Consider the following 25,908-nt stretch of genomic DNA (forward strand, 5'->3'; position numbering starts at 1 on the left):
ATTCCTCTCCGTTCTCCCAACAAGGCGGCATGGAGAACGCCACCAATAACAAGAAGAAATAATATTGGTGACAGGACGCAACCCTGGCGGACTCCGTTTTGGACCTCAAAAACCTCCTGAGTGCAGCACGTCACATTTTGCACCATCATATATCGCTCTGACAACGTCTACTCGTTTCGCCGAAATGCTCCTCCTACGAAGAACACTCCAGATATACTCCCTGTTCACGCTATCGAAAGCTTTCCGACAATCGATGAAAAGCAGGTGCAGCGAAGATCTAAATTCCTCGCACTGATCCAAAATGATTCATGTTATGTAGGTATGATCAATGCAGGAAGATCCCGAGCGAAAACTAGCCCTCTGCCGATCCAGATTTCGAGATGTTCTATGATGTGTTCCAGTATTATTTTAGCCATTACATTTGCGACAGCAGGGAGCACACAGATACCAATCCAATTGTCACACTCAAAACGCGTCCCCTTCTCAGGGATCTTGACAACCATCCCGTTCTTCCACTCTCTGGAAAATGTCACGGATCCTCAAAATTACCGTACGAATAGAAGCAGCAGATTTGCAGGTGTAGATAAACAACTTTGAGGGGAGATCATCAAGCCCAGCAGCTTGATTTTTTTTCAATGCATCGATGACCTAAATATTTTCTCTTCTTCTCTGAGGAACAGTCCGTATCCGTACCTCTTTCGTAATGCATATAACCTCTGAATTCATTGCGATCTTTTGTTATTTTCCGCTTCCCTGATCAGTGCAATAGCGAATTCTCTCTTATCACGACATACACTACGCCGAACTTCTCAGCATTTCACTCAGTATCGGAGTTCGAGTGCGACAGTTGGATCATACAAGTTGTAGATGTTGAACTTAGAGGATCGCGGCTCCCCAACCCTGCAAGAAGTGCGCCTCTCTTGTTGCGTACATCCAGTAGGCAGCTTCTAAATCTACTGCTGATCACAAAGTGGTTGATCTGATTGCTCGTATGGCGTCGGTCAGTTCAAACCCAATTAACCTTATGGCAGGCTCTGCGCTCGAACAATGTGCCATGACCAATGACGAGATTGTGGAAGTTGCAAAGATCCGCGAACCTTCCAGCATTATCATTACGGTCGCCGAGGCCGCATTTCTCCATCACATGTCCGAGCAAGGTGTTGTCAAATTCTTGGCATTCAGATCACCTATCATAATCGCAATGTTACCTTTAGGAAGCCTCCCTTGAACTGCATTTAATTGCTCGTGGAAGACATCCTTCTCGACTTTATCGAAAGTCTCCGTTGCTGCATAGGGTTGCACGATTTTGACGCTCCTTAACCTGGTCCGGAATCTTGTAGTTAGAAATCTGACAGAAACCGGCTTCCAGTGCAAGAGAACACGCCTTGCAATCCTTTACTGGATTTGCGCCTGCTACCACTTCGCTTCCTACAGTACAAAAACACATTGTAGCAAGAAGAGAGGAGTGCTTTCTAGAATCCGAGCAGTTCACATAGACGCAGAATGTCCGGTTTATATCGTTGGAATTCCCGCTCAAGTTGGAGAACGGGCGCATTCTGAGGACCATCACTTCCGTTGTCGAGGAACTTGCACACCTTCCAGAAACCAATCATAATCCACTTTCAATAACCAAAGGCCTTCGCCCTGAAGTCAGCCCCTATCCGAGGTGTTGTGGACATTTCGGTAACAACAGAGTTTCAAAATTTGCAAGTTGCCAGCCCACAAATTTCCTCTTACGACAAGTAGGGATGACTTCGAGTATATTCTTACGCCCCAACTCACAAGACAAAGCAAAAAACATGGTAATATACTATCATTAATTTTATTTAAACAGATATCGGCATGGGAAGTATTTTGAAGACTGGATACTATTCGCATAGACCACCATATTTTTTAAGATTTTTGGGTTTGATCCCTTCCGGACCCTCGCACTTCTTCCCTTTAGAACCAATGTCAAATGTCTGCTTCGGAAAGTACTAATTGAAACCTTTCATTTGATACCCCATATGATTATATTAAAAAAAGTATAACACCCCACTCGTTGCAATTTTCGAGCCTTCTCGGGAGCTCAACGAGATTTTCAAAGTGAAGTACGAAAGTGTCCAAAACCAAAGACAAAAACACCACCCTGCTGCAACTGCAGTCAAACGACCCACCCCACCAGTAACCGTGGGTGTCTGACATTGAAACTTATATTGCCAAAAGCTAGCAAAATGAAAAAAGGTGACACAAGCCAAGCAAAAAGTGACACAGATTGCACGAAGTTTGAGCAAATCGGGGGTACCTATGCCCAAGATGTTAAAGGATCTCTTCTTAAAATTCCTTCCTTCTCTTTATAACGCTTTCCAAACACAAAATAATGAAGAACGACAGAACGCTAATGTCAAATTTATAACGAATTTAAAGTGCCTGGCGGGAGCGGTGTGGAAAGGGAGAGATTCGATTTCGGAATGGAAATTTCAATGAAAAAATAAGATAATAAGGTCTCCGCATAATTTTTCACCCTCGACTCGTGCCATTTTTCCCCGGGACATTATTTTTCACCCCAGGCCCGAATTTTCTCTATACGGCCCTGCAAATGAGTCATGACTTGAAATTCTTGGAAAATCCAAGCACACCTCCCCTTACATGTCAACTTACCTTGAGATGATCTTGCCGAATTCAACAACAAGATCCGCAAGTCAATCTACCATTGATTACTTCCTACTGTCTGATGAAACCGAACCCCCCGTTTTGAGTTAAACAGTTTTTAAAAAAAAGCATTATTTTTTTTAAAACAAGAGGTTGACTAACGGTTTTGTTCAGGGCAGAGGCAACTCATCAAACGCTATCTCACCTGAAGCGATTACCACCTCCCGCCACTTTCGGTCACGCTGCTCTCAGTCGATGCAACATTTTCGGAGGTATTACGGCAAAGCACAAATTTATGGAATCCAATGGGTGTGCAGAGATTCTGGAACGAATGTAGTTGGCATGTGACACTTCGATGCCGCGGCGAACGGGATCGTTGAATTGAAAACCGAATTTCTGGTAGAATGCTGAAATCAATAAATATCGCAAAGTATGCTTACATGCGGAAAGGCGATGTCATCGCTCAGAAATAGGTCAGAATATGAGGAACTATACCAACTATACAACATTGCCAGAAAAACTCCTAACTGCTATCGGCAAGAGTGAAACTATACATTTCAAGCAGCTACGTAGGAAAGCTGACTTTGATCCTTAGGGTGGCGCATAGAAAACAGTTATGGCAACAATCAACGGAGAGTGTTGCCCGCCGAATACATATCCCAAGTCGCTGAACGAATATAAACGATGATCTACCGAACGTTCAAATCAACCCCAATGAAGTACCAGAGATACCGACGAAGAGGTATTGAAAGCAGCCAAGAATATGAAAGTCAACAAGTCTCCCAGCTTAAATGGCATACCGAGTATAACTATCAAGTTGGCAGTAGAGATAGTACCAAAAACTTTGCACAGTGCTTGAAAGAGGGTATCTTCCCTGCACAGTGGAAGAAACAAAAATAGATACTCACTCCGAAGACAAACAAGCCATTAGGCGAACCTTTGGCATACAGACCATCGGCATACTTTTCGAGCGAGTAATCTATAATAGATTACTTCCCATTGCGGAAAAGGAAGGCGGCCTATCAGGAGGACAGTTTCGACTCCAGAAAGCGAAATCAACAATCGATGCGGTCAATTTGATGAAATCGGCTATTGAGCGAAACAAACCCTCGACGTTAAAAACGCCTTCAACTCGGCAAGGCGAAATCATTGAGGCACTTAACAGGCTGGATGCCGCGACACACCTTATACGTATAGAAAAGCGGCTTTGTTGCGACTTAAATGACAGCCCTTAAGAATACCGGGGTTGCGATTGTAGTAAGTCAGGTTGACAAATTCGAAATATACGGCAACGAAGCAATAAGGTAGGAAGGCAGGAAGAATACGCCTATAAAGATTATAATCGGAGATCAAATTATACGTTCCCAGCTTGCTCTCAAATATCTCGGAGTGATTTTTGACCAGAAGTTGAACTTTAAGCAACAATGCTAAAATGCTACGGCTTATCGACTTAGTCTGCTCCAAACATTCTAAGCTTATCGAACGGCATCCGACGACGCAGCATGTATAACAGCTGGGACGGTACCTATCGATAGCTTGGCGATTGAAGCCCTATCGATTCACGAAACTGGTGAAAATAACGCTCGAGACAGTCAGCAAGGGATCTACCACTGGTAGAATGGCAGAAACGATGGGACGAAAGCAAGAAAGGACGATGAACTCATTAGTTGACGCCGAAAGTTCAAACCTGGACTAAACAAATGCATGTTAATGTGGGCTGGTGCAGTTTTTAGGCGGGAATGGTAGTTATCTAAGATACTTTCACCGATTTCGTCACTAAAATTCTCCGAACTGCCCGATTTGCGAGAACGTAACGGAGAATGCAGACCATGTTCTCTTCCACTGTCTAAGCTTCGCATCATACAGAACGGAAATGGAAGAAGGTGCAAAATTTGAAGCAGATCGGTTCATAACTTTTATGAGATTGTCATTACCAATTTCAAAAGTAGAGTTCCGAGAAAAAGACGAAGAATTTTTACATTCTAATAATACGTTAATTTTTTTTTTATTTTGATAGAGCCGTTGACTCCAGCACATGTGATAAAGAGCCAGCTGCAGCGACAATATCCAAGGCATCCGTTCGTTCTTGTCTGTGATAAACTCTTGCTTCTTGAGTCCTAGCGACAGTTTCTTCTTCGGCTAAAACTATGCGATCTTTTTTCAAGATTACTCATAGCTGATAGGGCCGGATCTCGGATCGTTTTAAAATTTTCTGAGAATATTATATAATTAAATAAAGAAAACAAGTTTTTGACATTTTGAAACCCACCTATAATGACAAAGCAATATTTGTCTCCAAACCAAGAAACTTTTTCACCCAATCAGCTGAAAGCAATCACACCATTATGCTAATTTTTAGCTTACCACTTTCAAAGGACGGCAATCCTAAGTGAAAGGAGCTATACTTTTCGTTTCCATTTACCTTATCTGCAGCACTTAGGGCATCGAACTACCGGGGGTATTCCATTTAACCTTTGCGACTGATGCTGATCGGAACGAAAAGAATCGATCCCTCAAAACCAACACTTCTCCTATCTTTTCCGTCCTTCTCCTCTTCGTTCATAAGCCGTTTCCAGATGTTTTACTATTGTCTCCAAATAATACATCGGTCCACATATAACAAGTCACCAAATCATAAAAGCAGCCCCTTCAAATTACTGCATTCTATTATTCGCTATAGAGTACCCATTCCCTAGTAAATCAAAATTCTCTGCTACGTATCGCTAAGTAGACTCTTTCTCAGGTAATGGAAGAAAAAAATAATGGTTAAGGATGGAAGTATTTCATGTTCTCAATAAAGATAATAACTTAAGTAATCCTGGCATGCATCAAAGTATATCTCGATAGTTTGATAGACAAAGACCAGGCTGGATTATGCACTGAAGATACCATAAGGATCATTTTCGAATAGTGTGCCGCATTCGACAGCGCCATAAGGCAGGTCTTCTCGAAAAACCTAAAAATTTTTACCAGAGTGCGATTTCACACACTGCATTGAGGTAAAATCTTAGAGGAGTTTGAAATCCAAAGCAGATCCGCTAGGGCTGAATTCCGTCTTACTTTATCTTCTCGTTATCGCACTGTTCCTATCCACATTCATGAGCGTTGATCAATTCATATATCTATGAAGCGTTATTTTTTCTGATGGCGCTGATGCGTTGAGTCCGTTTTATTGAAATTTGGAAATGCAACTATAGTTTTACACAATCATCAAATTGCGACTGTTCCGTATTATATGAGTAGCACATGAAAAGTGAACACAACTTTTACTCAAAAGCTCCAAACTTTTGCGAACAGTTGCCTGGGTCATATCATCGAAGAATTATGGTCTAACAGAATTTTGCACAAAAGACCTCGCTGGCGTACGTATGGGAGTGGCAGTGGATAGGCCGTACACTACAAAAGCGCAGCAACTCGAATGTCACGAAATGTGATCCACTATGCCAGGATGACCAACGATTGAGTCGCCCAAGAAACACTTGGTGAAAATGAATGGAAGAAGAATGAAAGCTTCTCCGGAAGTCCTGGAGAGAACTAAAACACATTTCATCAAACTGACAACAAGCACGTTGGCCTTATTGACGCGATATGTCCCATTTACATATGTATATGTAAAAGTCAACAAAACAACATGGTATGCTTTTGGATTCTGATCAAATACCATACTTTTCATAAAGAATCTGACACGAACCAGAATTATGCGATAATGATAAAAAGCAAGGTACATTGAAGTATTTTCGTTAAATATCTATTTAAATCTTACCTTTCAAGTGATCCTGTTGATTCGTCTCTCCCACGTTCCGCATTATATCACTAAGACAGTGCTCCAGTGAACGCATGTCTAGTCCATTTCCCATCCCCGATCGGTCCTGTAAGTAGAAAGAGGAAATACGTCAGTAACTGGAACTTGACGCACATATAGGGCAGTTGATATCTATCTATCTGCCGTTGATCAGACCAAACAATGTGTCAAGTCCGCCTAATCTGTGCTGGGAAAGTTGGCCATGAAGTGGTTGGTGATATAACATTTATAAATGCTAATGGAATTGTGAAGGATTGAAACGTGGATGCATTAAAAGTAGCCTTGAATCGTTCCCATTTTCCAGAAGTTACTTGCGAAGCCTCCACGACTCTTCCTCCTACGCACGTACCACTCTCATGCCCGGAAAGCATAAACTAAATTTCAATCTCAAACAGAATTTAAACGCATAAATTTTAATAATAAATTACTTTAGCTCATCTTAATATATAATTATATGCAGCGTATCAGCGTACGGATCCACAGAGCAAGAAAGTCACATCATCTTTCAGTAGCGGTTGCGAAAAGTTAACTGTACACTATATTACGGCTTTGTAACTTTATTCACTTATGCCAGGAGCAATGGAAATTTCACGTAGCTTTAATGCAATGTTTTCCATCACGTAGAACGTACAGGGCAAGAGTTAGTGGGTCCTGGCTGTGCTGCAGCGTAAGTAGCAGGATTTCAAGTTTTAATTTAGCTCGCCGTTGAGGCAAACAGAAAAACAGAGAAGTTGTAACTTTTCTTCGGAGGCAAACCATTGAAATGCGAAATACAAATGGAGTGAAGTTTGTGTGGGAATTTGGCTTTTCAAATTACTGAAGAGCACACTACCATCGTTAATTTTCATTTGTTTTAAGGACTAACGAAGGCGAAGTGCACACAGACAAAATATGGGAATGAAATTGCACTTCGGTGGTTTCAAGGACTAATTATATTGATTACCACAATTTATGAGATTCAATGCATGATATTTTACGGAAACGGACAACCTGCCCACCTACATTTGTATCTATCTGTATGAAAGGACGATGGCTGGGCCTTCACAAGTGTACATTAAATAGTACTTCGCAAAATATCTCCAAAAGTTGTGTTGAGAAAGGTAGAGAATATCTACATATACATGTGGGTGTCTCACAAGGTAAGTGAAGTGAAAATATCTAAGCGCTATTTGCCGTTAACATTGATGACTTAAATTCGATATATCAATTAGTCAAATAAAATAGTGATTCCTTTAAGGTAATCAGTTACTTAGTTGAATTCCATATAGCAATAATCCCATAATCATGTAAAGTTGGATACTAGTGCTTGCAATGTACTCAATGATGCCGTGTGTTTTCAGCATTGCTCGTTTACAATGGGTTGTGGCAAACAAGCCTCAAACCAATTATTAATATTAGGAATAAGCCTGTGAGTTGCCAGAGATCATATGACTCTGATCGTACAGCATTCCTGCGTTCTGTTTGCCTCTCCATATGTCTTTCAGTGATATATGTTACGGCAAAGAACCATGGGATCAGGTTCTTTTCCGACAAGGATTGATTGGAGCTCTAGGTCCACATTCATACCATGGGGTGCAAGGCTCACGACACTGTAACCACTTCAGTCGCGCTGCTCCCAGCGCAGAGGTGAAGCAGCATCTGATGAGTTGCCTCTGCCCTGGACGAAACTGCAAGTCATATACTCCTTGAAGATCTTCGTAAGAAAGTTGGGGCTAATCTTCGCTCCAAGTTTCAACGCTCTATTAGAGATGCCATTCAAACCTGGGATCTTATTGTCGCCGATCCCACCACTCATTTCACGTAGCCCCTCCTCGATTACTGGAAGTACCACGCACTTGCCGAGATGGAGATTCCGCTGTTTTGGTAGTAAGGAAACAGCTCAGTTAATCTTTGCAGCCTTTTCATTGCAAACCTGTATGCTACACACAAATTGTCTCTCTAGCAATTGTCTGTATGCCTGTCAACTAAGCCTCCCTTCTCGCAAACATGTGGCCCGCAAACTTGCGATTTCGTTGTTTCGTCAGTAGTTGAGTTGCCTACTAGAGAGTAATCTCTTTCAGGGCATAGTAGCATCGGCCTGCTACCGTCATCCATTAAAGTATCTAGGTGACTTTCTATATGGACGTACCATCCTTCGTAAAAATGTGTCCCCTCTTAAAATCTTTCCTTGTTCACCCGAACAACCCACCCAATTCGCTCTTGATCTCTATACAGATTACCTGCTAGTCATTGTGAGTATAATCCTCAATAACTTGCTATACAACTCTTTTTGCTAAAGCCATTCTCACGTATATACGTCCACTGCAAACCGCAGGTTGTTCCCCCTGAAACTGAATGAAGTCCCGACATTTGCGAGTACCACTTTAGCTCCGCAAATGCTTCGAGTAGAACACATCCTCTCACTTCCGTTGTCTGGTTGCCCCATTCAAGAACCCACGTGTTAAAATCCTCTGCGACCTTTTACATACAAAATCAAAGCGCTCAGCATCTGCTCATAGGCGGCAAATGTATCCCTGTGTGAATTATAGCAGCTGAAAATGTCAACTCGTTTCACCCTCACTCTGATGAGTCCATCTTCAAGATACTACTACCCGCAGTGTGCCGGTGGCTCATATCATCCTTCCCCTTGTGCAGCAAACAATTTGAGCCAGTTCCACAGCACTAGCTGAAATCATTTAACATTCCAAATCTTCCGCATTGCCTCTACCTGTCATTCGAACTGATGCAAGCCTTCGGAATGTAAGCATCTAAAGCATCACTTTAGTGCTCCCCTCATCAAATCAGCTGGCTGATTCATGTAGTCCAATAAAGTGAAAATGTCCGATTGATTTCCCAAGGCCTGCTGATCTCATCTATGTCCTTGTAGACAATAGTAATATCCGACATAATAGCCCTTACGTTGGTTTCCTGTCATAAGGGCTTTCCAACTTGGTACGCCAACCAGATGTATTTTATCATGGTTCGTATATTCTGATGAATATTCCGGCATTCCTTGATAAACTTGCAAAGCTCCATAACCTTATTACCCAATGCGATGAAGGCAACTACTGATTGGCCACTACGTCTTACATCTCTCAGGTGTTAGGCATCAAAATTTCCTCTTCTGTATATTCTCCCACTACACACTCCCCACTGAGGGCAGCTGCTTCAACGGTAAAGGCTTGTAGGCTGCGAAGAATTGAACTTCTTCTAAACGGGTCCATTGATGGGACCACTACTTCTTCCCGTGCGATTGTAATATTTGATACCGCAGTAGTCAAGGTTCCCACTTACCCCTAAACCACCATTACCGGGTTTGCGAAACTCTATGCCGTAACTTTTCTTCTCCTCTTCTCTTCAATGTTCAGTTTTATTTCTGAATATCCTTTTCATAGCTGATTTCTATCCACCGGTAAACGTTTTGTTCCCGCCCGCTCGACCTGCGGATCTCTTGATATTTGCATGTGTACATAACATACTCGTCAAATATTCCCTTATCCGCATAAACGGACGCAACTGACGGAGAATCTGGCAGCTCCACACAAGATATTGGTCCTATTGATTATCTTGAAGTTTTGAACTACTAATGATCCGGATTTCAAAACAACAGCGAATAAAGTGGTTGGATATGAATCCCGTCGGGGAAATTATTGGTTTGATGATGAATACCAGGAAGTGCGTGTCAAGAAAAAGGAGGTATACAGACAACATATAAAACGAAACACAAGGACGAAGAGAGCAAACCACGACAAAGGGAAAGAAAAGAAAACGAAGTGAAGAATCTGCGGAGTGGATATAAATCCAAAACCATACTTCGTAAAAACAAAAGATCGGTAATCATCTGGAGTGAAAATAAAACACATAAGAGATGGACTTCTTATTTCAAAGGACTCCTCAACCTCTGGCATGCTACTCAATCACCGACACCTACAAGGGTTTTGGTCTTAGTATTATAGAAATATTGGACCACCTACATTGGAAGAAATGGAGTCAGCCATCAAATTTAAAAAAAGTAACCAGGCACCGCGCATAGATAATATCCATGCTCATCAAATCAGCTGACCCACAGACCATTACAGGTATCCATAATTTGGTTATTTCCATCTGGAACTAAGAACAGATCCCGCAAGGGTAGTCAAAAAATGTGATATGTCCTATCCATAAAATAGAAGTCAAGTTGACATATCCTATTAAATCTTCACAAAAGAATTAAACTGTATGCCAATAAGACGATTGGTGAATACCAAGGAAGTTTTTGAACTGAAAGATCTTGACAGATTTGTTTAAGATAACAGTCGGTTAAAAGTATGGAGATGGGCTATACTCTTCTGTTCAATCTGGCACTGGAACAGGTTATACCTTAATTTTCCTGCCGAAACAAAAGGCACGCTGCTCTATAAATCCCGCCGAAAGCATCAAAGCGCGATCTTTCACATCACCAAAAGAGATTTTTATAAATCTCAACGAAATAGCAATCAAACTTTGTCTAAGAATTAGCGAAAACTAGACGAAAATTATGCCGTAAATGAAATAATTGACACCCACAAGACAAAATATAACGATTGACGGGTGCTACTTGGAAAACGTTGACATCTTTATATACTCTTACTACTTGAAGATGTACAACTGACGAAAGATGGAAATAAAGTTGACGAAATAAAACGCCGAACTCTCGGTTAGTTTAAAAGCTGGGCTGCCAATACAGCAAAGCAAAACTCCGATAACAAGACCTGTGCTATTCTACGGATCTGAACCATGAACCTTAACGGAAACTTCCGAAAAACCGGCCAATACCTTCAAAAATAGTGTTTTGAAAAGAATAGTAAGAGCTAAATGAGAGGATGACAAAGGCAGATCGACTGTAACCCTAAATCTGAGGCCTCTCAAACTTCGAAAGTTGTAATGGGCTAGCCACCTTCAACGTATGAACGAATACTCGGATCCCTAAGAGGGTATTCGAAAAGGGACAACAGATGGGAAATTGGGAGGTGAGATGGATGGATCGAGATGGCCAAACGCCATCATTTGCCAGCAAAAGAATGTTTGCGATAAAAATGGAGGAGTGACACCATTCGAATCTATTCCGAAGTCTGGCAGCAATATTAGTACTAACCAACAGCATATCGACCCAGTTGATTGGGAGTGGTCATCAGGTGATGCTGAAACTGATGTGGGTGCTAGGGCACTCAAACATCGCTGGTAAGGAGGAAGCTGACAGACTGACTCACCAAGATTCTGGATCCACAATAGTAGGGTCAGAACCAGCTTTTGCATGTACTGTCCAGTTCACTCTGAAAGGAGAAATTGCGAGGTTTCACGCAACAGAATGGAGAAATTTGAACTTCTGTCGGCAGCTAAAAATTTTTGTGAGGGAACCCGGAGCCGCTGATATCCTTTAAGAAGTAGGATATGGAAAACCTAGTAGGGCTTCTAACGTGACACTGCTCCTTAAGCTACCACATGAAAAAAATTGCAGTAGTGGTTCCGACTGTATGGAACAATGTGAGAACGAGGAAGAGACGACCCTGCACTTTGTATGCAGCCGACTGGCCTCCTCAGACCTCAAATGAAGGTACCTTGGTAAGGTTTTCTTTAATGAAGAGTCTACGTATTCTCTACCTTTATAGAATGTTCTTAGATCCGCGAAAGCCTGTGAATGCCGTAGGCTGCGGGCCTTCGAATGGACCATGAAGATAGTTCAATGGGCCTCCCTCTATAACTAGGGCGTCCACCTCAGTCGATGCGTCAAGAAATCAGTAAGGGTTCTTGAGACCTAGTTGGTGTAATCTAGTTTGTCCAAGCCACCCAAACTGTGTCTGCACGTCAAATATTGGTGTCTTCACTAGTAAAACCTTCGAAAAAGATGCATCAATATTCATGCTCTGCAAATAAGCTCGATGATGTGGTGCCAGTAGCTGCGACATAGAGCTTAAATGACTTTAGAAAGGCTACAAACACATTTATTATGATAGCCCACGCTCTTAAGATGGTGTCAACATTGGCATTTCTGATAGCATCCGCGAACCCATAGAAACAGTTGAGTCATTTTATGGTCGTCTAATGAAGTTTGCATTTATCTCAGTTGACCGCACCCTTTACTCTTTGCAGCTTATGCGCTAGAGAAAAGTTGACGGGATGCGAAAAGAATGCCTTTTGGCAGCTACACAACACAAAAGCTTGCAAAATATCTACCGGGGATTATATCATTATTCCCGCTGATGCCAGTGATCAGTAAAGAGTTAATCGGCAACCAGTACCAAGGAGGAGCAGATGCATATAATGACACTAGCAAGCGCTTCGTCGATTTGCGAACACTCGCAACCTTGCGTTTGGTTTTTTAAGCGGTTAACTTAACCTCTTACAGTTTATGGTGGGAATATAAGAGAAAAGGAACTCTCCTACAAATCAATATACCATTGGAGCAAAACGAAAAGTATATTGGTCCCGCTGTGAAATAAAGCTGATGAATTCGTGAAAAGGGAAGAAAGCAGATCCTCCACAACCGAAGACCATAACAATTGCCTATGAAAAGCGAAATAGAACCAAAAACAAACCGATTCCGGATTAAAGCATGGCGATGGAGTGGTCACATCATAATTCAACTTCGCTCTGGAGTAGGTAAGCCAAAAGATGCCAGTGGATCTATATGTTACTTATGTAGAAATCATCCCAGATAATATCCTGTGTGGATCATATGAATATCCTTCTAAACGAAAATACACCATCGACACACACTTTACATATAATACATTAGATCATGCATGATTTTCAGATTTCTGCAAGGAAATTGCAAAATGGTATGGGGAGCAAAAATGTATTTGTCTGTTCAATTCACAATAAAAGAGAGTGGTATCCTCTCAATATTAACGATCAAATAAAGGACGACTTTGTAATATCTCAAGTGAAACTACTGAAGAGGAACACAAAATATAAAAATACGCTGCATAAAATATCCCCTTTATTTACACGATCACGCGATATAAGTCCAGAGCCAAAACATTTCCATGCTATTATGTAGTAAGCGTGGTAAGCACTAAACACCTCAAGTGTAATCATAAGTTCTGCTGCTCATAGACCTAATTTCACACTCCCAAGGAGATAATCAATAGTTAGAGCTCCACTGAATTAGCTTTAATAATCGGAATTTGGGAAAAATTGGCTGGATGAAAACATTATAATTTAGGCCAATGCAAAGCTTAAATTAGTCAATTTATCTCTTCCTCCGAAACTTGGTAGACAGATTTCCTGGGATTTTCCCAGTAAAAAATACTGAAAACTTATTAATTACAACTAATGGACACTTTCGCCAAGTGCTCAATATTGCTGGTGAAGACCATTTTATGGTTTCAAAACTTAGAAACAACGTAATATCCCTGCAGTTTTGCACCGAAATGCCTTTCATCCTTCCTTCATAGCCCATTCTCACATCAAAGGGAAACGGAGAAATTGAAATGGTATCATCGTCGCCAAATAAAAACGGTCTCCTGTACACCGTCTTTTCGTCATTTTATGAAATCGTTCCACTTTTTCATAGAATGCCATAATAATTTCTTTGTCGGGGAATTATCCTCGAAACGACCGGAGTTTTAATTAAAAATTTTAGCTGAAAGTTTTTCGAAAATGTGTCCATAAATAAATTGGGGTACGGGTACGGGCAGATAAAGTTTGAATAAAAGCGTTCACTCTGAAAGTTTGACTCATTTGTGTGGGTGTGTGTAGCCGCGCGATCAGTTTCAGGGTGAGAATTTCATTAATACGGGGTGGAAATAGTGATGACAACAAAATGCTCCCCACGTTCATGAGAACCTTCATCCCTCAGCCGGGGAGAAGGCGCATTGCATGCAACAGTTTCGAAGGAGATTTAAGAGTTTCCGTTTTCCCATGACTATCCAATATTTGTGGGGAAACTTTGCCGGATGCATTTAAATTAATTTTTCGCGAGTTATTTTCTTTCATTTTGTTTTATGAGGATGTTATGCTCGTTAAGTGTAATTTAAGGCGAAAGTTTTTTTCGTAACACAGTTTTACTAGTGACATAAATTGCTTCTTAGGGAATGGAATTCCAATTTAGGATATTTTATCTGGGAAGCATTGTTCGCCTTTTTTTAGATATTATCCTTGTTCAGCAGATTTTTGCCCCAAACAGCTGAAAATTAAATTCAGCCACTGAAGGAAAATGTATTCTAAGGGAAACTAATGTACCAAATTATAATCGTGCACAACAGTTTTCTCAGAATAAATTCTTGTAAGAATATAATTGAAAATGTTTGGTGCAAATTATTCCTACTCTGCTTACGGCTGCAGAGAATTCGCGAGATACGTTGAATAGAAAAAGATGCATTGTGCGACTAAACAAATTAGATCCTTAGTAGGTTAAGCAGATGGCACCCGTTACGAGTACAACCGTGCAGAGAATAAATATTTTCAAGAAATTAAAAACGAAACTGTTTAACATAATTGGGACATCCGGATTGCAGGCAGAAAGGGAACAGTTAATTTTTGGAAAATAATCAAGGGACAAAAAATATTCCAGTAAGGCATCATTGCAAAGACTAAGGTGGAAGTAGCTGCCTGGTCTCAGGTTCTCAGGTTGATAGAATTATTTTTTAGATATGATCAAATGCAATACAAGCATCCTCAGAAAATTGTCAAAATGCCGCTAAGCTAAGACTCCTGTAAAGCTGCAGGTCCCCTCTTGACAAGATTGGCAATAGTAATTAATTTTTACAAATTACGCTGAGACTAAAGTGAATAGCTCACTCGCCAATTCATAGCTCGCGTTGAAAACTAATTTTTACCTCGGGGAAAGCCCAAAGGCGTTTTATTGGAGAAGTCGCACAACGTTATCAGGTTGTGGATTTTCATCTCACCCTTCTTGTTACACTATCATTTAAGCCAAACAATCATGTTGTCCTGATAGTTCAATTGTAAAAGATCCAAGGATTCCAACGTCATTATTTGTTCCATGGAAGAGAAATTGTGCACAGTGAAAACCAAATCTAACCAATCTTCGCTAAACATGATCTTTGCGAGAGCATAGTCAATGAAATCAAAATCCAGATTTCACTGTGCATAATAGACGGCAAGCTCTGAAGCGCATTAAGACCACCATCCACGTTTAGTTCAGTCTGTCAGTTACGTCGGGAGAGCCCGTGATGCACCCGGCTGCCAGTTGAACTGAATGTACTATCCATGCACCAACTAGCCGAATCATCAGTAGCTCAATTCTGGACGTGAAAGGCCTTGAGATGAGAATTTATATTATTATTTTGTGCGATCATTTATCAAAAATGTTCACCAGCGATTAAGATAATCATAAAATTCCCATTCACAGCCTATCCAAACATGAAATCCTCGCACACAGGCTCAACATACATGTCTGACCGGTTGGCCGAATCATTTTCCATTCGATCATAAGCCGCCAAACCTGGCGGACCAACTGCATCCCATTCACGTTACGGCCACCGGTCGAATGCGGACTCTTCCTGAGTAACAGGCCGAGTTGAATTTGGATTAGTCTCCAGCGCCTGCTGTCAAAAACAATAGAAGAAAGTGGATGTCTTGTTTATAGCGACCTGAGATATATTATATGTGGTTGTCATAAACACCAATGAGAGACATAGTGCATCAACCACGGCCATGCGTCATTGATATCGGTTCCCGGCAACGTTCAACTTTCTTCGTAAGTTTTCGACAAACTAGCACTTCTCCACTGTTCGACGCCACATAATTCTAAGAATCAATCTTTCTACTATCCGAGGATAGTGGTTTCCATTGCAAAGCATAACTTACAATCGAGCGGTAGCCCTTTCTTAATGTGCGATCTAACCACTGCCACTTCTGCTTTCTGATCAAAACTTTCGCGGGTATTCGTACCGTATACTGACCAATTTCTTCGTTCGAAATTATATCAGGCCACGCTACTACAATCGCACGACCCAGATATGAATTGATGAAAGCTTCAAAATTTTGAGTAACAATGGTGGCTCTGTTGCATGTACTACTCTCATATAGTAGCAAAGACTAGAAGAAATTGAGGAGATAGTTACAGTTTCAAATTTTGGACGAAAGAGCGAAGGCGGATTTGGCGTGAAGCACCATCGAATTCGGTGCGGCAATTGGCAGAAACAACGCTTCCTAGATAAACAAAGTAATTAATACCTTCGCCTTTGTCCATTCAAGGCCGCCAACCACGTTCAGTTCGGTCTGTGAGTTATGCCGGAAGAGCCCCCCCGACTGAATGCACCATCCACGTACCAGCAAACCAAGCGGCATCTTTAGTTCAACACTGGACGTGGAAAGCATTGAGACGCAAATCTCGGATATTTTTATATGTGCTCACAGCCTAAACAAGCAACATTCTCGCTCACTGCCTAAACAGCTTGTGAACGATGGCCGTCGGCAGGCCGCATCAACACACACACACACACACAATGGTTCTCCTTATTACCGTCCCATCTCGCCCGTTGGCCGAATCTTTTGTTCATTCGATCGCCGGCTACATCCCATCCACGCTCTGGCCTTCGGTAAACTGCGGACTTTTCAGACAGACCTGATAGGCCGTACTGATCGTGGATGGTGACCTTAATAAAAATGTAATGACCAGTCAAACTGGAAACCTTAGCTTTATTGATATTTATCTTTAACCGACTTTTCTTTCCCCTTTCTCCAGATCCAAACCCATTTGACCACGACATACAACAAGCGAATATCATCAGCGTAGCCGAGATATTTAAGGAAGGATAACATATCCATTACACCCTCCACAACCTGCAACGAATGCGTCGCAAAGAATGTCACACATAGATGAGAGTAAAACTCCATTTTGGACTTCTAATCCCTCTTAGATTTTACCTCGCACGTGAAATTTGCAAACTTCCTGCTGTCTTGAAAATATTAGCAAAAATCGTCCTGGAACGCATCAAGGAAGATCTTGAAAGCTTGATCGACAGAGAGCAGACTGGTTTTCTTTCACTTCCTAACAACATTGTAGATCAGTGTTGACGCGATAAAAGTTGAAGAAACCCACAAACTCTACCTCCAACTCCACATGGTGATCTTGGGAGTTCTTTTTTTATTGAAAATGATGAAGACCAATCCCCCTCGTCTAAAAATAGGGCAAATTGTTTAATCAGGTTTTCCTGGTTCGGGGTTCGTTAGGACTGAGACCCCCACATAGAAAACTAAACGTTACGGAGCTACGAAAGGAGCCACAGATTGCATTGATTTTATTATGGAGCAGCTAGTCGATACCCTATCCCAATATAAGGCTGTCACAACGCTATAATAGATGCATTGAAAAGAAACAGATTTTCTGGAGAGGACATGCATGCATGGCGCCTTATGACGGCCATTAAGTAAACCTTCTGTTCGGAATAGGTTTTCAAGTCCGTCCAGTCGCGAAAAAATTCGGAACGGTGTGTTAGATGATGAATTTAAGCTAGCATTGGAATGGAAGATCGCTGCATACGAAGGAATGAAGCAGAATGCGTATGAACTCTTTAGAACGAAGAAGTGACTTCACAGCCAAAAAAGGAAGCCTCGAAGAACCAATAGAAAGTATAGCGACTAACCACACCATGCGCGAATATTTGGTATACTTCGATTTTAATCCTGCCGAGACAAAGAGGGAAGTCTAACTTCCGAACGAAATTAATGGACCTCGGGACAAAACGGCGATATATCGAATTCCTTTTTATGATAGCCCTAAACCGGATACCGGTTGTTGTGCCGTTGATGATAATGAATCAGTGATGAACTGACTTTCGGGTGAACCTGTTAATGGAATCCCAAATTCGTTTGGTGTAAAACTATCATGAATACATTGAAGCAGGACACGTCTAGGGCTGAAGTTGTCTCAGAAATTAAACTTTTAGATTTTAAATGAAGACCAGCTTGAGCTTCTAAATCATGCTCCAGATGGTAATTTCGATGTTGTTGATGTATTGCAGCGAAATAAGTTACGGCTACCTATAACAATTATATACCAATATTTTGGGTGTTTTTTTAACTGTTGGCTGACTGAGATGTTTTTACCTATCAGCTCTTCAACAATAACCTGTTTTTAAAATTTCTCAGAGTTCATGAGCCTCTAGCTTTCCTTTGTCGTTTACCTCCTTCGGAATACCCAAATTGGCCACTGTGGTATTATGCTTGTCTTATACCATGTTTCCGAATCGGGAGTGATCTTTTGATGAAGGGTATACCACCCCTTAGTGAACTCATTGGACTCTTCGGAGGGCTCGACGACCTAAGTAACTAAATAGAGTCCGGGAAATGTTTCATCGCGAATTTAGGGTTATTTTTGTTGACGTATCCATTCTCATTTCCGCCCTCTGATCACATCGTCCACGGGTGACTGGCCCATGTATCAACCGAGTTCAATGTCTGAAATAATATCATGCATGCGTACCTCGATGGCTCATCGCGACCAAGAGTTCATGATCTTTTGAGTAACAGTGGGGGTCGTTATGTTACTCCTATATAACACAACAGAAAGGGCACACAGGCACGGGACACTCTCAACTTTGATTTTGGTGTTGAGATTTCTGTATTTCCAGATTTTAGACAACACAACGAACGACATCCAGTTTGGCACAACCGTCGTCAGAAACCACGATTCCTAGATATACAAATTGATTAACCCCTTTGATGCTCTGCCCAAAGATAGACGAATGCGGTTACCCGTTAGACTGAGAACTTTTATTTTGTTAGTAGTAGTAGTCCAACTCTACTTTCCTCTATTTCAAAATCCATAGCCATTTAGTCTAGGTCCATGATCCGGTGAGAGAGCAAACAAAAACTCCTCCACGTCCTCCGGATAAGTCAGCATGAAGATCGTCACCGATAACATGAAGAAATAATATTGATGACAAGACGCAACCTTGGCGAACTCCGCTTTGAACCTCAAACCCTCTGAGATTTTATGTCAGTGCAACACGTGATATTTTGGTTCAGCATATGTCGCCCTGATAATAATTCTTAGTTTCACTGGAATGACTCTCCTCCATAACTCACGCTAGATGCACTCCTTACACACGCTGTCATAAGCCTTTTCGAAATCGATGGAGAATAAGTGAAGTGAACATCTGAACTGCTCGCTCTGTTTCAAAATGATCCACAGGGTGTTGATGTGGTCATTAGTATCTTTAGAACGATAGGCAACGCGCGGATACTCCTAATTCTCACACTCGAGATGGGTGTCCTTCTTTGTCATCTTAACGATCGTTCCCGGTCGATCATCATAGTGAAGTTAATTTGTTATCCAAATTTTCTTCTTTTTTCGCGCATGAAAATATTAAGAGTAGACATCATGTTGACAATCAATCAATTTCACGATTAAAAGGGTATTCCACCATAATTCGATGAAAGTAAATAATCCCCTCAAATGAAAACGAAATCATATTATTTTCCATTGCTCTAAAGGACCCTCCGACCGCCACTTCATACCATATATCAATGCAATTCCAATAGCTTCAATAATTTTCTTCAGCCATCAATGGAAGTGCTAGGCAACTGAAATGCTCTCCCATTTATTGGAAGAAGCAAAATATAAAGTTGAAGTATTTTTTATTTCACCACACTTTATTATGACGAACTAAACAGACATACATACAAGTATACGAGTCTATCAGCTCCCTTTGAACAAACCGATTAGAATGTGTAATCATCAGTACTTTAGCGCCCAATTCAGAAAGGGTAAACTTTTTTTCACTGATTTTCCTATCCAATGGAACCTTTTTGCTAAATATGTTGATAGGTGAACTCCAGAGTTTCGTGATATCAAATGTACAAAATGTACAAACAAAATGTGCACAAAATCCTCGGGAATGTACAGGGAAAAACGTTGTACCAATTGCGTAAATCCTGCACAGCTACAATGAAAAAAGAAAAGAAGAAAAAGAAAAACATTTACATGTAATATAATAGTTGCACCCCTTTCTGAAACTGCGAATTTCACACACGCCGTTGATAAAGCAACCCCATCCCTGTAAAGGATTGATACGAGAACTCAGTCAATTAACTGGCAAATTCAGAAATTCAAAGAACTAATTAAATAAGCATTTTCCCGAAACATTTCCAGCGGTAAGACATTTTGAATAATTAGATTCTCAAACGGTACTTAAATAAATTCCCCCAAACCAGATCATTAGCGAAAACTGGTTTTTATTCCTAAAAGGTGTCAAATTCATTAACCACTCCATATTTTGAAATGTTCTCCGTCTGTGCCAAACACATCTCTCAAAAATACGAAAAGGAACAATTAAAGTGTCCTGTGATACCCCAACAAAAAGATCAAAGACCAGCACACTTCTCAGTTTTCTAAGCCCATGGTACTGCGTCTTGGGTACCCATAATAGCCTTTTTCTTATGCTTTCCAGGTCGTATCTAAAAGGAAAATCTTTCAGGTATCTTGGGGATTTGTCATACTTTCTGGATGTGTGTATTTGTGCCCCCACTGCGTAGGCTTTGTGCCAGGGCAAAGGGACTTTTTTTAACTCAAAAATCTCATTAATTATGCCGGTCACAAAGTAATCGCGTTGAAAAATATCATTATCCTCTTAATGTTCACCGTACAGTCTGGAATAAAATGATTGTGATTTTTTTCCCTTGGTCTACTGAAAATATGTATGTCTATTTACTTTGTACTTTTTGTATTCGAGAATAATTCACTAATGGAGTCAAGTCACTTTTGATGGAAACAGGAGCTTATGAAGTTGATTTACCGTATAAATTTTAATTATTCGCAGATATTTCACTAGGGCGTATTTAAATAGGTCGATAGCTAAAATATATATTCAGTTGTGAAATTATAATCAATTTTCGAAACACCATTGGTTATTTTTTCCCGACAATTATGAAGGAATAAAAGGAAAAGTAGGAAATATTTGTATAGCATTATATCCACAGATATGTAGCGACAAATATTCCTCCCTATTGTATGGCAATAATTAATGAAATGTCAGCAGCAATAGGTTGGCAAAATATAGTCTTCATGTGAATTTTTTCAAAAATATTACTACTACTCTCCTCCCTCGATAATTACCTACCTTGTCGTGTCAATAAGAAGATCCTCTAGGAAACGACAGGTGATATCTGAAACCAAGCGGTAATCAAAACCAGAAGCCAAGTTGTGACTACTGTGCCGAGGGCTGAATGGTTACAGGGGTTAAGATGTGGCCGTAAACGGTGAACTCTAGGTACCAGCCGAACCCCAGTTTAAACTAGCCTTGTCTCGGCAAAAAGGGGCTCGACTTACTTCCCCCGATAAAACTGAGGCCATCGTAGCCAATTATGAGAAAACAAAAAAAACAAAAACCTTTTAAAAAACTACAATTAAATCTCGAAAGTGATGATCCAACCCCGAGTCAAAGGGTAACCCTAAGTTCTTCGATGAGAACCTGAGGATAGAGTCAGATTCTCCACTTACCTGGGTGGGAACTAATGTAATTGAGAACCAGTCCTTATAGGACGAGCAGAAGCAGACCCCTTCTGTGAGCATTCCTGACCCCAGGCTCCAATCGGCGCATCTGCTGAGGCTAAAGTCTTGCCCATAGGTAAGCACCTGTCCACGGCAGGAAACATCCTTCAGGCAAACCGCTTTCGGGCAAACCGCCCTCGGGCAGATCACAACCCATAGGCTGTGCCAAGGTTGAGGGGAAAGGATCTTTCGAGGCACCTGAGGCTAAGGGGAAACAGAAGCGGCAGCGGTCCTCGGACAATCCCAACTCTTCGACACAAAAGGCAGCAAAGAGGGCTTGGCCAGCATTTACAGCCAAGGCTATCGAAACCGATGGATGGGTCTTGTACGACGATTCTAATCCATCCGGTTACGGTACTGAGCAGTGCGAACAGCTTAGGAGAAAAGTCCTCTAACTGTAAGGACAGCATCCTCGTAAGGCATTAAGTTTTGCTTTGAGTCAGTAAGTGTATACCGTAAAATGTTACGGCTAAACTTTGCCAACGAAGACACGAATGAGTGGCTCAGGCAGTGCAGCTTCTTCCTCAACGATATGTGGGAGGGTGCGTGACTAACCCTGAGAAGGATTTCTGAGCAGCCATCGTTCAAAAAGTGTTTCCTCTGGCTTCCAGAAGAAAAGCGGAATGGTACTGGGGTTCTGAAACAGCTTGGTATCCAGAATAACGTCAACACCTCTACCTGTATGCTGCTAGGCAACAAAACAGGAGAGAGAGCCGATATGCCGGAAACTTTCCTCACAATCGGTGTTTCCGAACCCGTTGTTAAGAAGATTCGGGAACAATCAGGTTGCCCTCTGTACTACGGGCTAGGGACCGTCACGTGGCAAGTGTTAGCTTCTAAAACCATTGAAGGGGACGTGCAGCTCTCGGCATTTTCATCTGAAGCGTAGATGAGATGCCATATTCCCCAAATAAATTTTTTTCGTTGGTGGGGTAGTCAGGGGTCTAAACTTCCAACATGCTGACTGGTTGCCTGCCAGTGGAAGTAATTAACCCCGCTCCTGCATGGTAGTCTCAAAAGACTTCCAGGCTAATGTGGTTAACGATCGGTAAATCGGTAAAACTAACCATAAAAAGTCAACAGGGAGATTAAGAGATATTATGGTGCTCTGCATATTTTCCCTATGACGCAGAAGAAGTTCCCAGTGAAACATTCATCAGAGCTATCCAATATGCCAAAAGTAAAGGCATGGCGGTAATAGCAGGATGTGATGTCAGTGCTCACCATATACGCTGGGGTATTCCCAACATCAATGCAAGAGGATCGAGACTACTGAAGTATCTAGTAGGAACCGATTTGCAGATGCTTAATTTGGGTAACGAGCCCACTTTGTTCAATGTAGTCAGTCGAGAGGTCATCGACATCAGGGTGGCATCTCCTGACATCGCGATTCTGATCGGAGAGTGAAGATCACAGACGCATCGATTTCGTAATGACCATAGATCCACCTCCAGCCACTCCATTTCGGAATCCGCAGAAGACAGATTGGGTGATGTATAAAATAGAATTGAGCGCCCGAGTCACGATCCCTGAGAAGCGCATCAAATCCAATGCTGGAATTGAGAAGAAAACCCACACCACAACTAGCATGAGAGAAGCTTTCGAGGAAAGCTGTCTACTCAAGATGCCAAAGAAGAATAAAACGCCATGGTGGAACTCGGATTTACAAAACAGAGGAGAACAACAAGGGTGCACTGAAGTGTGATTCAACCGCTGGCTGGAAACTCTAAAGAAAAGCATAAGATCGTCTAAACGATCATCACGGAGACGCTTTTGCGAAGAGACTAACTCTTTTGAGGCAACTTCACAGGCAGAGGCAGATTCTTGTTAAAGCATGTAGCCAGAAGCTGGGTTATTTATGTTCGCAGAACGGGAGGTACCCAGAAAGCGATGAAGAGACGGCAAACCATTTGCTTGAAGTGTCCAAAATCTAATCTTGTGACCGACAGGTGCATACAGCCCTCAACCGAGAGACTGGAATCTGGCATGCAAAGTAGTATCACTGGAAAAAGTAAAATGGACATTTAACTCGTTCCATAGATACAAGTCTGTAGACTCAAATGACATCACCCCTGAGCTAGTAATAGAGGGAATGGATGCCCCGGGTCTACATATTCCGAATATATATCGTGCATGCCTAGCACACGCTTATATTCCAATTAACTGGAGTGATATGAAGGCGATATTTATTCCCCAATCAGGGAAATCCACCTATACGGATACAAAAACCCTCCGACCGATCAGTCTATCATCCTTGCTACTAAGAGTACTAGAAATCGGTTCATAAGGGATACACACATTCCTAAGTGGCCACCAAAGGCAGCACGCCCAGAAAGGCAACTTCACGTAGACAGTACTCCATGAACTCACGGCAAAAATTGAAAACTCTGCATGAAATCCACAGTTGGTGCGTCCACAATGGACTCACGGTGAACGCAAGGAACACTGGACTAGTTATGTTCAGTAGGAACGTCAGGTGGGGCAGCAATACGCTACTCCCCTTAGCAGGGCGAAAATCCAACTGGCACAAATAGTCAAGTATTTAGGAGAACATTTCCACTCCAAATTAACATGGAAGCACCATATCCAGGAACAATATCAGAAATCCTGCAGATTACTATGGTGCTGAAGGAATGCGATAGGTAAGACCTGGCGACTTTCACCAAAACGGATATACTGCTAAAGCAGATTCAGAGACTTGGTTGCCTAAGTATTACTGAAGCAATGAGTACTAAACCGACTGCGACACTTGAAGCTATCCTAAATTTACCCCCCCATTCAGTTGGAGGTGAAACGGAAAGCAACCAATGACGCATATAAACTCGATACCATTGAAGCGTGGAAAGGCGGCTAATCATATGGTTATGCGTCTATCTGGAAATTTCTTGGCAAACATCCAGTAGTTCTGATGCCGGCCGATCATATGGTTTCCAGATTTTTCTCTGAAAAGATATATACTGTCGTAATCACCAAAAGAAAAGAATGGTCGATAAGTGGTCATGAGTCTTTTCAGATTACAGACTTAATAATCTTCGCCGACGGGTCAGTCATGGCGCAGGAATATTCTCGGGGAATCCGATTTTGGAACTGGCCCGACCCCTTGGAAAAATTACTATCATATTCCAAGCCATTTCATTGGCAGCAGAAGAATGTTTGCGACAAAAATGGAGGTGTGCACCATTCTAATATGTTCCAACAATCGGGCAGCATTATCAGCACTAAACAACAACGACATATCAAGCCAGTTTTTGTGGAGTTGTCATGAGAAACTTGGCCGACTGAACGAATGATGTGGGTGCCAGAGCACTCAAAACACTGGTAATGAGGAGGCTGACAGACTGGCCCGCCGAAGGTCTGGATCCACAGTGGTGGGGCCAGAACCAGCTTTTGGAATCCGGCCAGCCACTGTCGAGTCTACTCTGAAGAGTGAAATTGCAAGGATTGACGCAGCCGAGTGGTTAATTTGAACTCTTGCCGGCAGGCGAAAATCCTTGTAAAAGAACCTGGGGTCGGCAGCACGGCATTTTTGTTGTCCCTTAAGAAGCGGAACACCCTAGTAGGGCTTTTAACGGGGAATGTGAGAAGGGGGTGAGGAGATGGTCCTTCACTTATTATGAAGCTGCCCGACCTCCTAAGATCTCAGACGAAGGTACCTTGTTAAGGTTTTCTTCAATGAAGAATCTGCACACTCTCCGCCTCTGGAGAATGTTCTCAGATTCGCTAAAGCCTACGAACGTCGTAGGCGAGAAGCCATTGAATAGGCTATTTACATGGATAGTACATTGGGCCTGAAAATGGCCTGAGTGCTCGGAGCTGCGGCTCCCCCCAGTAAACCAAACTGAACTAAAAAACTAAACTTCTACTCAACTAGGAGAAATTTTTTCTATATCATACATATATGAAAATCCATTCCATAACTGAAGGTAAATAAACGTTTGATTACTAAATTGATCCACACAAACAAGGTGAACAATGGTGGTTGTAATCCTATAATGACTTTGCAAAAATGGAAGGG

General features: G+C 41.7%; 1 protein-coding gene across 3 annotated transcripts in view; it reads right to left on the minus strand.

Annotated features, from left to right (window-relative positions):
• LOC119653268 (cytoplasmic polyadenylation element-binding protein 2) overlaps positions 1-25,908 on the minus strand; it is a 575,423-nt gene that overhangs the window by 439,536 nt on the left and 109,979 nt on the right. For all 3 annotated transcript variants that reach the window (XR_005249669.1, XM_038057890.1, XM_038057889.1), the window contains exon 3: positions 6,395-6,500. Coding sequence is in view for 2 of the 3 variants with exons in the window: in XM_038057890.1 (XP_037913818.1) it covers positions 6,395-6,500 (106 nt within the window). In the remaining variant the exon portion in view is untranslated. The remainder of the gene's footprint in view (positions 1-6,394; positions 6,501-25,908) is intronic.

The sequence above is a fragment of the Hermetia illucens genome, chromosome 3 (genome assembly GCF_905115235.1).
Source record: "Hermetia illucens chromosome 3, iHerIll2.2.curated.20191125, whole genome shotgun sequence".
NCBI classification, from domain to species: Eukaryota; Metazoa; Arthropoda; class Insecta; order Diptera; family Stratiomyidae; genus Hermetia; species Hermetia illucens.